At 40.2% G+C, this 15,251-nt stretch overlaps 1 protein-coding gene across 10 annotated transcripts in view; it reads left to right on the top strand.

Annotated features, from left to right (window-relative positions):
- ANK3 (ankyrin 3) overlaps positions 1 to 15,251 on the top strand; it is a 284,245-nt gene that overhangs the window by 125,500 nt on the left and 143,494 nt on the right. For all 10 annotated transcript variants that reach the window (XM_042458759.1, XM_042458766.1, XM_042458765.1 and 7 more), the window contains 2 exons: positions 8,452 to 8,550; positions 14,281 to 14,478. In XM_042458759.1, coding sequence (XP_042314693.1) covers positions 8,452 to 8,550; positions 14,281 to 14,478 — 297 coding nt within the window. The remainder of the gene's footprint in view (positions 1 to 8,451; positions 8,551 to 14,280; positions 14,479 to 15,251) is intronic.

Here is a 15,251-nt window from a genome sequence, read left to right as displayed (position 1 = left end):
CAAGGTTGCGAGTTCAAGACCAGCAAAAGGGCCCAAGCTCGACTCAGGCTTGCATCCTTCCGAGGTCGCTAAAATGAGTACCCAGACAGTTGGGGGCAAATTAGCTTACTTGCTAATTAGCTTACTTGCTGTTCACCGCTATGATCTTTGGAATAGCGGTATATAAATAAAACAAATTATTATTATTACTATTACTTGAGCTTGTTCCCTCGTTTCACTTCCCCACTCTTACTTTCTATTTCTGGCTACCTCTTTGGTGGTCTCCATCTTTCATTAATAATAATAATAATAATAATAATAATAATAATAATAATACTTTATTCTTATATACCGCTATTCCTTTTTCAAGATCATAGCGGTGTACACGTTAAAAGACAGTATAAAAACAGCAAAAAACAGCATTAAAACATCAATAACAATCTAAAAACAGATAATAAAACATCAACTTATAGGGGGGAAAGCTTGACGGAAAAGGAAAGTTTTTAGCATCCTCTTAAATCCATCAAGGGATGAGGCTGTGTGGAGCTCGTCGGGCAGGGTATTCCATAATCTGGGGGCTGAGATTGAAAATGCCCTCTGTGTTGCACTATAATGAGCACTTGGAATAGACAAAAGATGTTTCCCACCCGACCTGAGAGTGCGGGGCGGATTGTACAGGGAGAGGCGGTCCTCCAAGTACCCTGGGCCCAAGCCATTTAGGGCTTTATAGGTAATAACCAACACCTTGTATTGCGCTCGGAAGCGAATGGGCAGCCAATGGAGGTCTTTCAATATAGGTGTTATATGACTGGCCCTGGAGCATCCAGTGACCAGTCTAGCAGCCATGTTCTGCACCAATTGTAGCTTACGAGTTTGGTACAAGGGTTGCCCCATGTAGAGCGCGTTACAGAAGTCCAAACGAGAGGTTACCAGAGCATGTACCACGGTTTCATTCTATTTCTGGAAGTGCTGTTCCTCCAGAAGTTGCCCAAACTCAGTCTTTGCCAAGTTCCTGGAGAATGGGAATCTGTAGAGCTCTCCATAGCTGTGAGCTTCCCTAGATAATATAGATTTGCTGTGTTAACTCACTTATCAGAGGGCACACCTTAATCAAACTATGGCTGAGCATCGTAACATGAGAGAGGGCTAATCTTGAATTAACCTTGAAATATTTCAGGCTTTACATATTAAAGACTGTTTCTGGATTAGAGCAGACTTTGAGAAAATTATTTTCCACTACAAGTCCCTAAATCCTGTAGGCAGACAAAAATATTTGTTCTAGGCCCTGGAGCACTTTTCTTTCTTTCTTTCTTTCTTTCTTTCTTTTAACTTTTTTGTGTATGAACATGCTTTGAAGTTGCTTGCCAGTTTACGGTGCCAGTTCCTTCCTCTGAAATATAGCCTACAGCAACTGGTATTCATTGGCAGTCTCCCATCCAAGTACCAACCACAGCTGACACTGCTCAGTTTCCAAGATCAGATGGGATCTACAAGTATCTTCAGACAAAGCCTGCTTAGGCCGGAGCCCTTTCAAGGCTACACTGTTATACCACTGATTCCACTTTAACTGGCATGGTACCCTCCTGTAGCATCCTGGGGTTCACATTTAGGGAAATGGTGTTAAGATTTTCAACAAGATAAGTCCTCAAGTGCATCACTAGACTACAAATCCTAGGATTCCACAGGAGGCAGCCATGACAGTTAAAGTGGAATTATGGTGCTATAATCGTGTAGTGAATAATGGTCTGGATAAGTTCTTTTGGCAAATAAGCTGATGATGTAAAGCTCACAGATGAATTTCAGGCATGACTAAAAGTTTGTCCAAACAATAAAATAAAGTTATCATTACTGAGTGCAATCTCAAAGATTGAGTTTAAAAATCAGGGAGGATCATCCCTGTTATTTCCAATCTGCAAGATGTCCCTCCAGTGTACTATTGAAATGTTAATATGAGCACACTGTGTTCTCCAAGTGCATCAAAATGCTTTTAAAAGCAAAACTATGAAGTGTTTAGGCGGAGGTGATTGATACAGTGGTACCTCGGGATACGAAATACCCAGGTTACGAATTTTTCGGGATACGAATAAATCCCATAGGGATTTATTGTTTCGGGTTACGAAAGTTTTTTCGGGTTACGAAAAAACTCTGGCGCTGTTTTAAATGGAGCCGCGGCAGAGCCGCGGCTTTTTTCCCCATTAGCGCCTATGGCAATTCGGCTTACGAAGGTTTTTCGGGTTACGAAATTAGCCGCGGAACGAATTAATTTCGTAACCCGAGGCACCACTGTACTTTGTAAATAAACAGGAGAGAGGGAGTGATGCCTAAATTGCATGTTTAATAGATCTTGTTTACATGTGTCATCTTGCTGGCATTTTCGAATGTCATTTTCTTTCACTGTTCTAGAACTGGGTACCTAACTTTTGTTTAGATGGGTACTTGGATTGTTTGCAAGTTTTGTGCTCAGTCCCTTAACACAGGTACACATGTGGATGATCCTGTCTCACTTTAACAGACTGAATCTTGGGCTATCTCTTGGTTTATCTGCATTGTCCTTTGACTCCCTCCTTCAGGGTGTGAAAAAAAAAATCAAAGCAGAAAGTTTTATGATAAACATAGCTTCGTGGAAATTGAGGAATGTGGTCATCAGCTTCAGAACAAAGCTTAGCAATTAAAACATCATCCATCTGTAGTATACTAATCTGTCTTATTTTGAAACTGGGAGCCAAAGTTTCCTAGTATATAGTTTCCTATATTGTAGTTCATGGTTCACAGTTCCTGATCCAGATGAGCCTTCAAAACCCCTGACAAGGAGAACCCTGTAAAACTCTCTATACAAATAGAGAAAGCCAGTCTTGTTCTGACAGCTGAAACATGATGATGCAGCAATCCTTCAGGATCTCCAGGGCCTCCTCCAAAAGTCCCAGATGCTTGTCCAGGTCTGGGAACATAACTGAGCACTAAGCTGTTTTCGCTTCTTCCTGGTCACTATACGGATATGTTGAGAGGATAGAGGGCAAACTAGGAATGACTGCTATGTTATGAACACTGGGTGCATCCTCTGCTTTCCCCTCTCCTAGCCACTGTATGACCATATCAGGAGGGCGGGAGAGGGTCAGTAATTGTCCAGTTGTGTTCTAATATCTGGATACCTCCTTACCTGGCTCCTTAACCCAGCCACTACTTGGCCATGTCAGAAGTATAGGTGGTGATGGTGAGGATTATCTGGCAATTAGAACACTACACCCCGCCCTCTGGACACAGCTATGAGTGTGATAAGGGCCATAGCTGGATAAGAGGGACAGGGAAACAAGTGTGCTACATCTGGTCTTTAACGTGCTTTTTGGAGCCCTCAGGGTCCTCAAATCTTCCAGATCCCCCCAATCAATTTTTCTTTGCAAAAAACTACCACCAAAATGTTCAAATGCACTTCCAGAACATCAATTTGCCTTAAGACACTCCCTATCCCCCTCCCACACTCTTCTTATTTATCAGAATTCAGCAAACAAAGAAAACTACCCAGAAATTACTTCCACTCACTTCTGGGTTACTTATTGTGAGGTAACCATGTTATCCATGCAGCAAAATCCAAAATCCACAAAAGAATTATCAACCAGCTCAAATGCACAAAATATAGTTGCCCCTCCCTGTCCATAGATTGTTTATCTACAGATTCAAGCATCCACGGCTTGGAAATATCAAAAAAGCAAGTCTTGATTTTGCCATTTTATATTAGGGAGACCATTTTACTATGCCATTGTATGCAATGGGACTTGAGCATCCATGGATTTTGGTATCCATGGGGAGTCCTGAAACCAAACCACAACAGGTACCAAGGGCCTGCTGTGTATCATGCAAGCCTTCAAAGCTTTGCTAACTTCTTCATCAAGCATCTCAGTGGAGATATTCTGTGTAAGTTACTTTGCTTCTTCTAGTGAATTTGAAATTTTATTGCCTCTCTTTTACTGCCATTTTTCTCTGATCCCTACATTGATTTCCCTCCAGACCATCTTAACTGACAACAGAAGCACCATATGAGCCAAAATGTAGACCTGTGAGTCTTTACATCATCACTTTTCTTCTCCTCAATGATTTTGCCTGATGAAGACACCAGTGAAGCTTCAAAAGCTTACATGATTATTTTGTGTGTTTTAGTTGGCCCCCAAACAGTATCATTCTTTTATGGCTTTTATATGTTGGTATACTTTGGGCTACTGTTTAGGCTGAAAATGTGAGGTGAAGCAAGACAGGTTGAGTGTGTGAAAAATTGGACTCACCCTCCCTGTGGTTGCCTATTGCAGCTATTCCTCTACCTCCAGACAGTTAAGACCTTTACCTCTAGTAGTGATGATGAATGAGATCTGCAAACCAGAATCTCCGGAGGGCCACAATTGCCCATCCATCATTAAAAATGTGGAGCTAAATTTTGAGACTATGAGAGAAGGCTTGGGAAAAATGAATGTAGTCCTACTGTCTCCTTTGTGTGATTCTTTGTAGGATTAATGCTTAGATTTTAAGTAGTATTTACTGATTATATCTTGCATAGACATTGGATAATAACAGAGCATTCAACTGGATAATAACAGAGCATTCAATAGTAGTAGCAAAACTTAAGCCAATAGGTAAAATATGTCATGGCCTGTACATCTATGAAATGAAGCAGTGTAAGTGGTCTGGGTCACAATCTGCTTCAGTCATTTGAACTAAGTTGACTATAAGTGACACTCAGGCCTAGAAGAACAATGTGAGAACTGCTAAGGAAGCAAACATGTGAATAAATGTGAGGTAAGCCTTCTAGGGATAAGGAGCTGCCAGAATGACACATAAAAATATTTGTAAAACACAACACATTTTTGTCTATGAGCACCTGTGCGTACAATTGTGTACTAAATTTCTTGGAGGCACAAAAACCATATTTTTCTGGCTGGTTTTCTTTTCCTCCAGCAAAAATAACACTGAACAGTTTAAAACAGCAAGATTCTGGATCTGAGGGCCTTAATCATCTGCCTGTCTACTGTGAATTAAATTGCATTGAGTTTAATAGAGCTCACTCTCAGGTGAGCTTGTATAGGATTAGAGCCTTATTTTCTGGCTTGCCAAAAGATATAGCTAGTGGTTTGTTCTCTGCTGCTCTTGGGTGTCCTCATTATAAATAAGCAGAAGTGTCACAGCATGCATTATCTACTGGGAATGGGGAGATGTCAGATGATAAAAATTACCAATGAATTTATTCCTGGTTTTATAAAACTTTGACCCTAGCCTGGCTTGTCTTCTCAGTCTGAACAGGCTTTCTTGGAGATAAAAATCAACCTGTCATTACATTTTCCTACAGGGTCCTGAATCTCTCAGTCCCAGTTTCCATGCAAAGCAGTCTGACTATTTGCAGACTACCTATCTACCAAACTCACCCATCCACTTTCTTTGTCAAATCATTGACTTGACATTCTTGTTGGCTCAATAGCTCTGGATAGATGGATTCATGCAACACACATTATTTGGTGACCTGCATTAAAACTATTTGCCCAAGCATTAGTTCAGCATCAGTCTCAATTTCTGGTGATGGGAAATAAGCATCATGTAGCCAAAAGAAGAAGAAGAAAGAGTGCACACATGAGTCAGTATATCAGGTGAAGAAAGTTTACATCCCAACATAGCTTAATATTTCATACTTTTTTGTTTCCAAGGCCCCACAAAAACCTTAGAACCAGTTAGCATTTCTTACATTTATCACTTGCAGACATTTTAGTGAAAGGTGTAGGCATGCAAACAGGCATGCATGTTTATATACAGCTATACCTCTGTATCTGTGGATTTGCCATCCATGGATCTCAGCATCCGCAGATGGCAAGCCTCATTGTCCCCAATGACCATGTGTGCATGTATCCATGCTAGTGTGTGTGTGTACGTCATGCCACAATTAGGAAAAATAGGACTAGAGGTCCTGCTTTTTTGTATCCATGGGTCCAGAACAGATCCCCTGTGGATAGGGAGGTCCGACTGTATACACACACATATACAGACAATTGCTATAAGTACATACAGTATGTTGTTGTTGTTATGTTCCTTCAAGTACTTTCTGACTTCTGGATACCCTAAGGTGAATCTGTCATAGGGCTTTCTTGGCAAGATTTGTCCAGAGGGGGTTTGACATTGCCTACCTCTGAGACTAAGAAAGTGTGACTTGCCCATGGTCACCCATGCCCAAGTAGGGATTTGAGCCCTGGTCTCTTGGAGTCCTAATTTACTACTCAAACAATATGACATGCTGGCTCTCAAGAACATATGTATCTGCATGCAGATGGGGACAGGATAGCCAGTCTCACTGTAGTTAACTAAATGCAACTTTATGCACTTTCTTACAACATTTAAACCACTATTGCAGTATTAAGGTAATCAAAGGTCCACAACACACTGCAGAAATAATCCAGTTTAACTGCCCTGGCTCAATGCCAGGGAATTTTTAGAACTGTAGTTTTGTGAGACATTTAGCCTTCTTTGTCATAGAGCTCTGGTGCCACAATAAACTACAGTACAGTTCCCAGGATTCCCTAGCACTGAACCCGGGCAGCTAAAATGGTTTCAAACTGGATTATTTCTGCAGTGTGTTTTGGACCACAGTCACTTCTTATTCAGTGCCAGCAATATGCCAAGTATGGTTGAGAGCATTTTAATGTTTAGAAAACAGAAGGTTTGCATTACCTATTCCCTGGAATGAACTATTATCTAACAAAAAATTCAAGGGTGATGTAAATATACATTATGTAAAAGTGACATGGCCGCAGGTTATTATTACATAGTCTATAGTCTCCTTACTGTTGCTGCTGCTGTTGCTGATAATGAATGCATTTCCTCTTTTGCATTTCTTGTAGCCAAATGGCTGAAACTGAATGACTTTGTCACCTTTTAATCACATTTTCATTAGCTATATTTTAAACTGTTTATATATGATTGATGTTTTTAAAGTATCTTTATATGTTGGGATGGTGTCTTCTTTAATATCTTGTGTTTAACTGCAATTCAATATTTTATGTTTTTCTAGGGAATGTAGGCATAACATGGTTACAAACCATTTTAAAAATAATTCTCGGCAGCCCAGTTAAATGGTGTGAACTGTTTGAGTATGATGAGATTGTATGAGAACAGCAAGAAAAAGTTCAAATCCAAAGGCTGGGTCCAATTAGAGACGGTCAGCCTAAGACATTGGCTGACAGAGGTGGAACAACACATCCCTTGCCAAATCAAAGTTCAAAGTGCCAAGATCTCTGACGTTGCTTTGACACCGAAGTCAGAAAAACCCACAAATGCCTTTTCTCCTCCCTGGCAGTAAAAAGTATAATAATTAAATGATCAGTTTGCTGCCATTTCAAATACCCAGAATCAGCTGTCACAGTCAGCTTAGTAGTTGAGCCAGCTGAGACTCTGGCTAAGTGAAGAAATCCATGCTCATAATGGAAACTGCACAATTATTTTCCTAGGCTGAGAAAATACATATAACAAGAGTAGGAATTGCAGGGGGGAAGTGAGTAAGCAGTGTGTGAATGTAGCCCTCCACTTTTACCTGTACTTCCAGGGAGAGAAAAAGGCATTTTAGGATTTTTTGCCCAAACACTTAATACGTGGGTGGTTTTCGACCATGACTTGGCACAGAATTTGTTCATCTACCTCCAGAATGTCTTGGAACAGATTTCTAGCTCATGTGTGTTCCTACTTGACTCAAGTGTTGGGCCTGAGTTTCTGTTGCTGTTCAGATTTATTTTGTCCACAATCTGATTAGAACTATGTAATCCTATCTCTGGCCTTGAGATCTGTCTTTTTAGCCCAAGGAAACATTCAGCTCAAGCACAGAATAGGTAGAAAGCCCAAGCATTTTTCTTACAAAACAGTTTCTAGAAGAGTGGTTGCTTACTTTGTTGTGGAAAACAACAATAAAGGGTCTTGTGGCACTTAAACACTAACAAATAATGTTTTGCAGATTTTTTTGTGAATTGAACTCTTCATTAGAAACACAAACTGTAGCATTAGATAAATTAATCAAACACTTCTTAATATGAAAAAGGCCAGACTATAAGCATGTGTTGTTGTGGTGCTCTTACTAGGATTTTCATACTAAAAACTTGAAAGGGTTTTTATACCTTTAATGTGTAGAAGAGAGAATTTCAGCAGCCCTTGCTTGTCATGAAACCAGTTAACAAACAACACATGCTAAAATTCCCTCTTCTGCACAACCATTAAAGGCACAAGAGACCTCTCCAGGTTTCTTTCTGGCAACCCTAGCTCTTAAGCACAAGACTGGTGAACAATACTGCACATGACATTGACAATGATTTTCTTTTCTTTGTTAAGAGGCTATTGTAATGAAATTATACTGTAAAATTAATGAAGTGTACCACTGGAGGAGAGAGCAGTAAATGATTGTTTCAATGTGTGAAATGTTTATCCCTCAAATTGATATATTGTGGCTTTCATGTTCAATAGGACGGGCTGACACCTCTCCACTGTGGGGCACGAAGTGGCCATGAACAAGTTGTACGTATGCTACTTGATCGAGGAGCTCCTATTCTTTCCAAAACAAAGGTAATATGAAGCATGGGGTTGGGAGAGGAATATAATTTGGAAATAAGATGGAGGATGAGGTTGCCATGTAGATAGCAGAGATAAGGTTTGCAAGCGAATATCATAGTTAAGATGCACCAAGGGTGGGTAAATTTTTTTCCTGCAGAAGTTTTGGACTAATTTCCCCTTTCTTAATCATTGGCCATGCTGGCTGGGCTTCTGGGAGATCAAGTCCAAAACATTGGGAGGATCAAACATTTTCCAGGCTTTTCTTACCCAGTATGCCAGCTCCTTATAGGACTTGACTATGAAGCTGAGAGGATTCATGCTAACCATATACACATAGACAGTTATGTTATGCTCTCTCATCTCTCGCACATACACACACACACTTGTGCAACACTTTCTTTTTAAAAACCTGCCATCTCCTTTCTGGACTCACTTGTCTTTCTCTCTTCCATGTAATAAACAGGTTTTTCATGATGAGACATGCTTTTTCCCACTTTAAAACCCTAGCCTACTACAGGTGGTTAATATTCAGATACTTTCAAGTAGGTATGAGAGAGTTACAACTTCCTGAAGTATTCGTGTTTTTTCCTATACTTTCCCACTGTGAAGTCTTGTTAAACAGGCTTTGCAGGTTTCACGTTTTTGGCATCATTTCATGATCTGTGTATTTAAAAATAGCAGTGGATAGAAAATTGGTTGCATGAATTTGGAGGCCATAATGCCTCTATACTTTTTTTGTCAAGTCTCTGAACTTGTTTATTGTACTACACTGGTGTCAGGTTCTTCAGAATGTGAACCCAGAATCTATGCAGAGACTTCCAGCAGTTGTCTGCACCCCACTCCACTCTCTGGTCCCTCTTTAAGTCAGAAATAAAGCAGGAGTGTACAACTTTGTCTAAATTACTTTTAAAAAAAAACACTAAGCCACTAACAAATGGTTTTAGATTTGGAAAAAAAAATAATTGCATTCATTAAGTACATTTGAAAACTTGATATGTATGTTCAGTGGTGTCACTAAGGTTGGTGTCACACAGTGCGGTGCCCTCTTCCTCTCCCCCCCCCCCCAGCACTGGCTTGCTCACCTGTCCTGTGGCTGGTTGTCCATCTGCTGCCCAGTGACACCTGGAAAGGGCTGCCAGGGGGTGGGCAGCTAAGCAAGCAAGGCAGCAAAGGGGAGGCCTGAATAGAGAATGGGGTTTCTTGTCCTCCATCAGAGGCATGCATGTGTCCACTGCCCTCACCCTCCACCCTGCTACCCTGATTTCCTTGGTGGAGAGAGCCAGGGCAGTAGGGACGCCAGCAGGGGCATACATGCACATGTGCGTGCATGTATCTGTCACCCTCATCCTCCTTCCTGTTGCCCTGATTCAGAGAAAGGAGCCAGGACAATGGGGCTGGCAGGGGCAGGCATGTGTCCACTACCTCACCTTCCTCTCCACTGCCCTTGCTACCTCTGCAAAGGTTGCCAGGGCAGCAGGAAGGCGGGTGGCAGCATGTGCCTGCTGCCAAATGGCAGCCGCCAGACCAAGTGTCAACCCCCCCCCCCCCCCCCCCCCCACACACTCCCAGTGATCCACTGTGCGTGTTTGCCTTTCCCTTGTTGTGTTGGATAAGTTGCACCAAAAATAATTTTCTAGAATTAGGCTACTGGAAACCTGACTTTCTCCATTTTCCTCTGGTCTTACTAAGCAGTATTCTCTGCTTCATGTGAGGTTTCAGTCCTTTAGGCCTCAGCCTTGAAAAACCATGCTCAGACCAGGTTTGCTGCAACCTCCAGGGCCATTTTCACAACTACTGCAATTCCTACAGTGATCTGGCATTTATTATATCTATAATAGGGATGTACATAATTGACTATTTCATCTGCATAAGTGGCGATAATTATTTTTCATGCTATTGAGAAAATGAGTATTTCTGCACAGTTTTCACCCAGTATTTTGCACATCCTGAAATGTTTCAGAAAATTACTCTGTGCAAGAATACATGAGATATTTTGGGTGTGAATCATTTGTAGTACAAAAAAGGGTGTTTCCAGATACCTACTTAGAAAGAAATAGCAGTCTTGCACAAAAACCCTTGTGATTATTTAAATTATCTGGGAGTTTGCACACATAAAAACCCCCACACCATTGTAGTGCAAAGACCCATCTATATCTCTGCCAAGAATAATTTCCCCAAACGTTAGGATGTGCAGTGCTCTCACTACTGTGAGATTCTTCCTGACTGGGAAATCCATGTTTTCAGCCCAAAAATGCAAAACAGTGAATATTCTTTCTATCCCTGATCTGTAGAATTAAAATAAACTCTGCACTTGCTACAATGTGTATTAAAAGGGCCCTGTTTGTTGTCCATACTTTTTGTTATCAATTGTGTTGATGTTAATTACAGTGTGGCTTGGAAATGTTTCTTTTTTGGGCTACGTATCTGATAATCCCCCAGTAGATATGGCCTCTGAGGATACTTTGCTGCAGGATTTTGGAAGCTGTAGTCCAAAACCTAACTCTTCCAGTCTCTGCAATAGTGACATGGTTCAGTCTAAAATGCAACCACAGAACATTTTTGTCTTCATTGCTTTATTATGAACAAGCTGTTTCTCCACGTTACTTCACTGAAAAGCTTTATTGTTACTTTATGGCATAAGTGAATTGCTATGATTTTATTTTTATTTATTTGTCATTGTTAGTCACTTTATTGGGAATACTAATTTATAAGACCTTATGCCCCTCCTTTTCCTGGGTGCCCCTAAATGTTTAGAAATAGCTATTTCAAAAATTATATCAATAGCTTTTCTTCCAAAACCTGGAAAAAAATGGCCCACCACTTCTGAATTTGAAACTACATGTTTATATGATGGTCATGGCAGGATGCTAGCCTAGAAAAAGACTTATGTAACTGTTCAGCAAAGCAACGCCTCCACTGTAATTCACATGCACTTTTCTTCCTCTAGAGCAAAAGTTGCTTCACATTAAAGATGAACGTTGGAAGCTCTGCTTTGGGAGCCTCTGTTCTCTGTCTTTCTGATATGGTAATTTTGACCAGGTGTGATAAAAGAAGAGGCAGAAAAACATGCAAATGACATTAATAAACCCATTCAAGTGGCACAGAGCCACATCAATTATCCATCATTTTAAAAATGGGGTGTGGTGTGGATGGAGCTCAAGTAGAAGTGGCCTACTTGGTTTTCTTAGCAAAGAAAACTGCCCTTTTTTGGTTTTCTAATTCTATTGTGTCTTTAAAAATAGAATTTAAGAAACGAGTTTAGCTTGTTTCTGGATGTCAGATAGGTAGAAATAACTATGTGGTGGTGATTGAAAAGGTCTCCCAGCTGAAAGACAGTTCCCATGCACAGCAGGCAACGAAGAAAACCTGTTTCTCATTCTTCCATGCAAATAAACCAGGCAAAGAAACTGTGGATGACCTGCTATTTTCCTATAGACAGGAATGTTTCCATAAGGAGGAACACTAAGTGAATAAGAGTCTTGCTGAATTTGGACAAAAGCATTCTACTGCCACAGTGGCCATCCAGTGGCCCATTCACACTACACAATTATAGCACTGTTATTCTGCTTTAACTGCCATGCTTCTATCATATGGAATCCAGAGCTTGAAAAATTTTCTTCTTTGGATGACTGCTCCCAGAATCCCTCAGCCAGTGTTCTTTCTGGTTGGAGGATACTGGGAGTAATGGTCCAAAAAGTAAAGTTCAGAAGTTCAGATATAATGCCAAATGTTTTATTTTTTTTGAGGCAATCTTTTTAAAGACCTGTGCCTTGAGATGCATTCATATGTCATTTTACATAACGATTGGTATTTCTTTGCTGAGACCAGATTTAGGATTATTTTCCTATGCACCTCTATGGTCTGCCCTTTTAGAATAATACAACTCAACTGAAAATGATTACAGTAAGAGGAAAAGTTGAGTCTGTTTACTGAGTCTATTAACTAACATAAAGATGATTCTGAGATGTAGCCCTGGACATCCTTGCCGTGACAGCAACACTTGCTTTTGTGCATAATATACAATCTGAATATTTGCTGCTTTACTTTTTGGGAATCTAAAGTGAAATCACTGTGTGACTTATGCCAGCCATGGGCACATGGGGACACCATATGTGTAATAAAGAAATTCTTTGGTGGCCTGTGAATTTTAGACTTAGCATTTCAATAATCGCTGTCCCATCATTGCCAGTGCAATTGGATTGGAGCTCTTGGAGAACACACACATATATGACTATATTGTGATCACAACTTTAATACACCAGCAGAAAGGGATTTTCAAATGTCTTAATGAAGATAGTCCCATAATATGGACTCTGGAATTTGTCTTATGAATAACATTACAGTGAGCCCGTGCCATATGCAGGTTCATTATAGGAGGCTTTCAGCTTATGCTGAAGCTGCCTGGCAAAAGGGAGAATGGTGCATGCGCATGCATCTATGCAGTGAGCACGAGCCCCATTATATCCAATGGGCTCAAGCATACAAGCTTTTTGCCTTACGCGGGGGTGGTGGTAGTCCGGAACGGATCCCCTGCCTAAGGCAAGGGCCCACTGTATTACTACAGCACAAATGTAACTGACTGACAATTCAGTATGTAGCTTTAGGACTGGAACTTTAGATGAACTCAAGATCAAGCCTATAGATATTTTCTAATGACTGGATTGCTTCATGTTTAACAGGGTAACATAACCCAGATGTGTTGCTATAAGTGTACCAGTGTGATAAAAATGTGAAGTCGAAGGCCGGCATCCATAGTTGGGGTTTGTGTTTTTTTTGGTAGGTTTTTTGGGCTATGTGGCCATGTTCTAGAAGAGATTGTTCTTGATATTTTTCCAGTTTCTAGAACAAACTCTTCTAGAACATGGCCACATAGTAAAAAAAAAAAACCCACAAAAAACTGTGTGATAAAAATGGTTTGCAAACAACTATTGCCATGTTCCCTTGAAACATCTTGAGTGTGTTTCTAAAAAAATGTGATTTGTACACTACCTGAGATGTGTTATGTACATGTATGAAAAGTTTGCAGGAAATAAATGTTAAGAGGTGCAAGACAGGCAAAGTTTACTAGGGTTTAAAGCTGATTATGATTTGAAGCTGCTTAGGGTTGATTGTACTAATTGAAGATCTTGGACAGAAATAATTACAAATGAGTTACTAACAACCAGTTCTTTTTTTTCTGGCAATAACATAAACATAATAAATTACATTATGTTTGTAATATAAAAAGGGACACCACTTTTTTTGCAATGTAATTGTAACTGTTTAGTTGCTTTTATAGTTATAGATGGAGTGTGGTCCTGCTGCTTAGGTATGTTCTGTACCAGGGAGAGCACAACCTACTACAAAGCAGAGGGTAGATGATCCCAGGTTCTAACCATGGCTAGCGGATCAGGAAGATGACATTGTTAGGTTGTTAGTAACAGTACTGTACTTAGTACTTAGGCTTCCAAGTTAAACAATTAAATTCTGTCTATATAAACATTCCTTCCCTCCTTCCCTTCTTTGTCTCCTCCTCCTCCTCCTTTTTTTAACTGACCTTCCCTCAGGTTATTTTCATGTTCCCATGAAAGGGCTGCTTGAATAAAGTGTGAATAACACTTGAATGAAACGGTTTAGCCAAAGCGTCTCCTTATTAATGTTCCTTATATAAACCACAAAAGCTTGTACAGCTAGGTGTAGCAGCAGTGTGGTTTTCATGCAAGTGTCTTATCCTGTTTTTCCTGCCCCTTCTGCTCTTTCCAGAATGGCTTATCTCCATTGCACATGGCAACACAGGGGGACCACCTCAACTGTGTTCAGCTCCTGATTGAGCACAATGTGCCTGTGGATGATGTCACAAATGACTATCTGACAGCTCTGCACGTTGCTGCCCACTGTGGTCATTACAAAGTTGCAAAGGTTTTATTGGACAAGAAAGCTAATCCTAATGCCAAAGCACTGGTGAGTACACAGCAAGGCTCCTATTTTCTGGAAGCATAGTCTCCCATTATGGTTATGCCTCTTGTTTTTGAGTGTCCTGACATTTAGGGGGATAAAAGACTGTAATTGCTCATGGGGTTTGAGAAAAGAGTTGTTATACTGAAATTAACAGTGCATTTCTTGTGCAATTAGAGGGCTTCTCTGTGATGTTAAAGAATAGGATTTGTGCCATTTTCTGTCTATCAGTAAGCTGAATCCAATTTGTGTGGAATTTTGATGGCTTGCTCTTGGTATGAGAGAAATGGGTAAATATGGCCTTTGACTCCTGTTGGCAGGCTGTGTATGATAAATTCAGATTCTGTATCAGTTTGAAAGGATCAGATGAAATTTCTGGCTTTTGAAATGATAGGGAAAAAGAGAATTTTGTGTTTTAAAAGTTCCTAATGTTTTCAAAGCAAGAATTAAACTGGGGGATAAAGAGAAGATTATGAATGGGTTAGAGGAAGATAGGATAGTCTAATGACTGCTGTAAAAGATAACAACTTACCCCACCCCAAAAGTCTTACTTTTCTGTAAGCTTGTCTATGTATATGGGTAAACCTGCATTTCAAAGCTATTGTAAAGGAAAGATTGTGATCTTTAGGCTGTTTTTGCTGTAGTCCTGAATTTATGCAATTTTTTTGTCTTTTAAAAAAGTCTCCAAATGGAAAGTTTATTTAGACTTGTCTTGTGTCATTTCCATAAGTATTCTCTCTTGCTGGAACAAAAACATACCTATAAGACCCTGCTTTCTT

Source organism: Sceloporus undulatus, chromosome 3, assembly GCF_019175285.1.
Source record: "Sceloporus undulatus isolate JIND9_A2432 ecotype Alabama chromosome 3, SceUnd_v1.1, whole genome shotgun sequence".
NCBI lineage: Eukaryota > Metazoa > Chordata > Lepidosauria > Squamata > Phrynosomatidae > Sceloporus > Sceloporus undulatus.
This window is presented reverse-complemented; position numbering and strand designations above follow the sequence as displayed.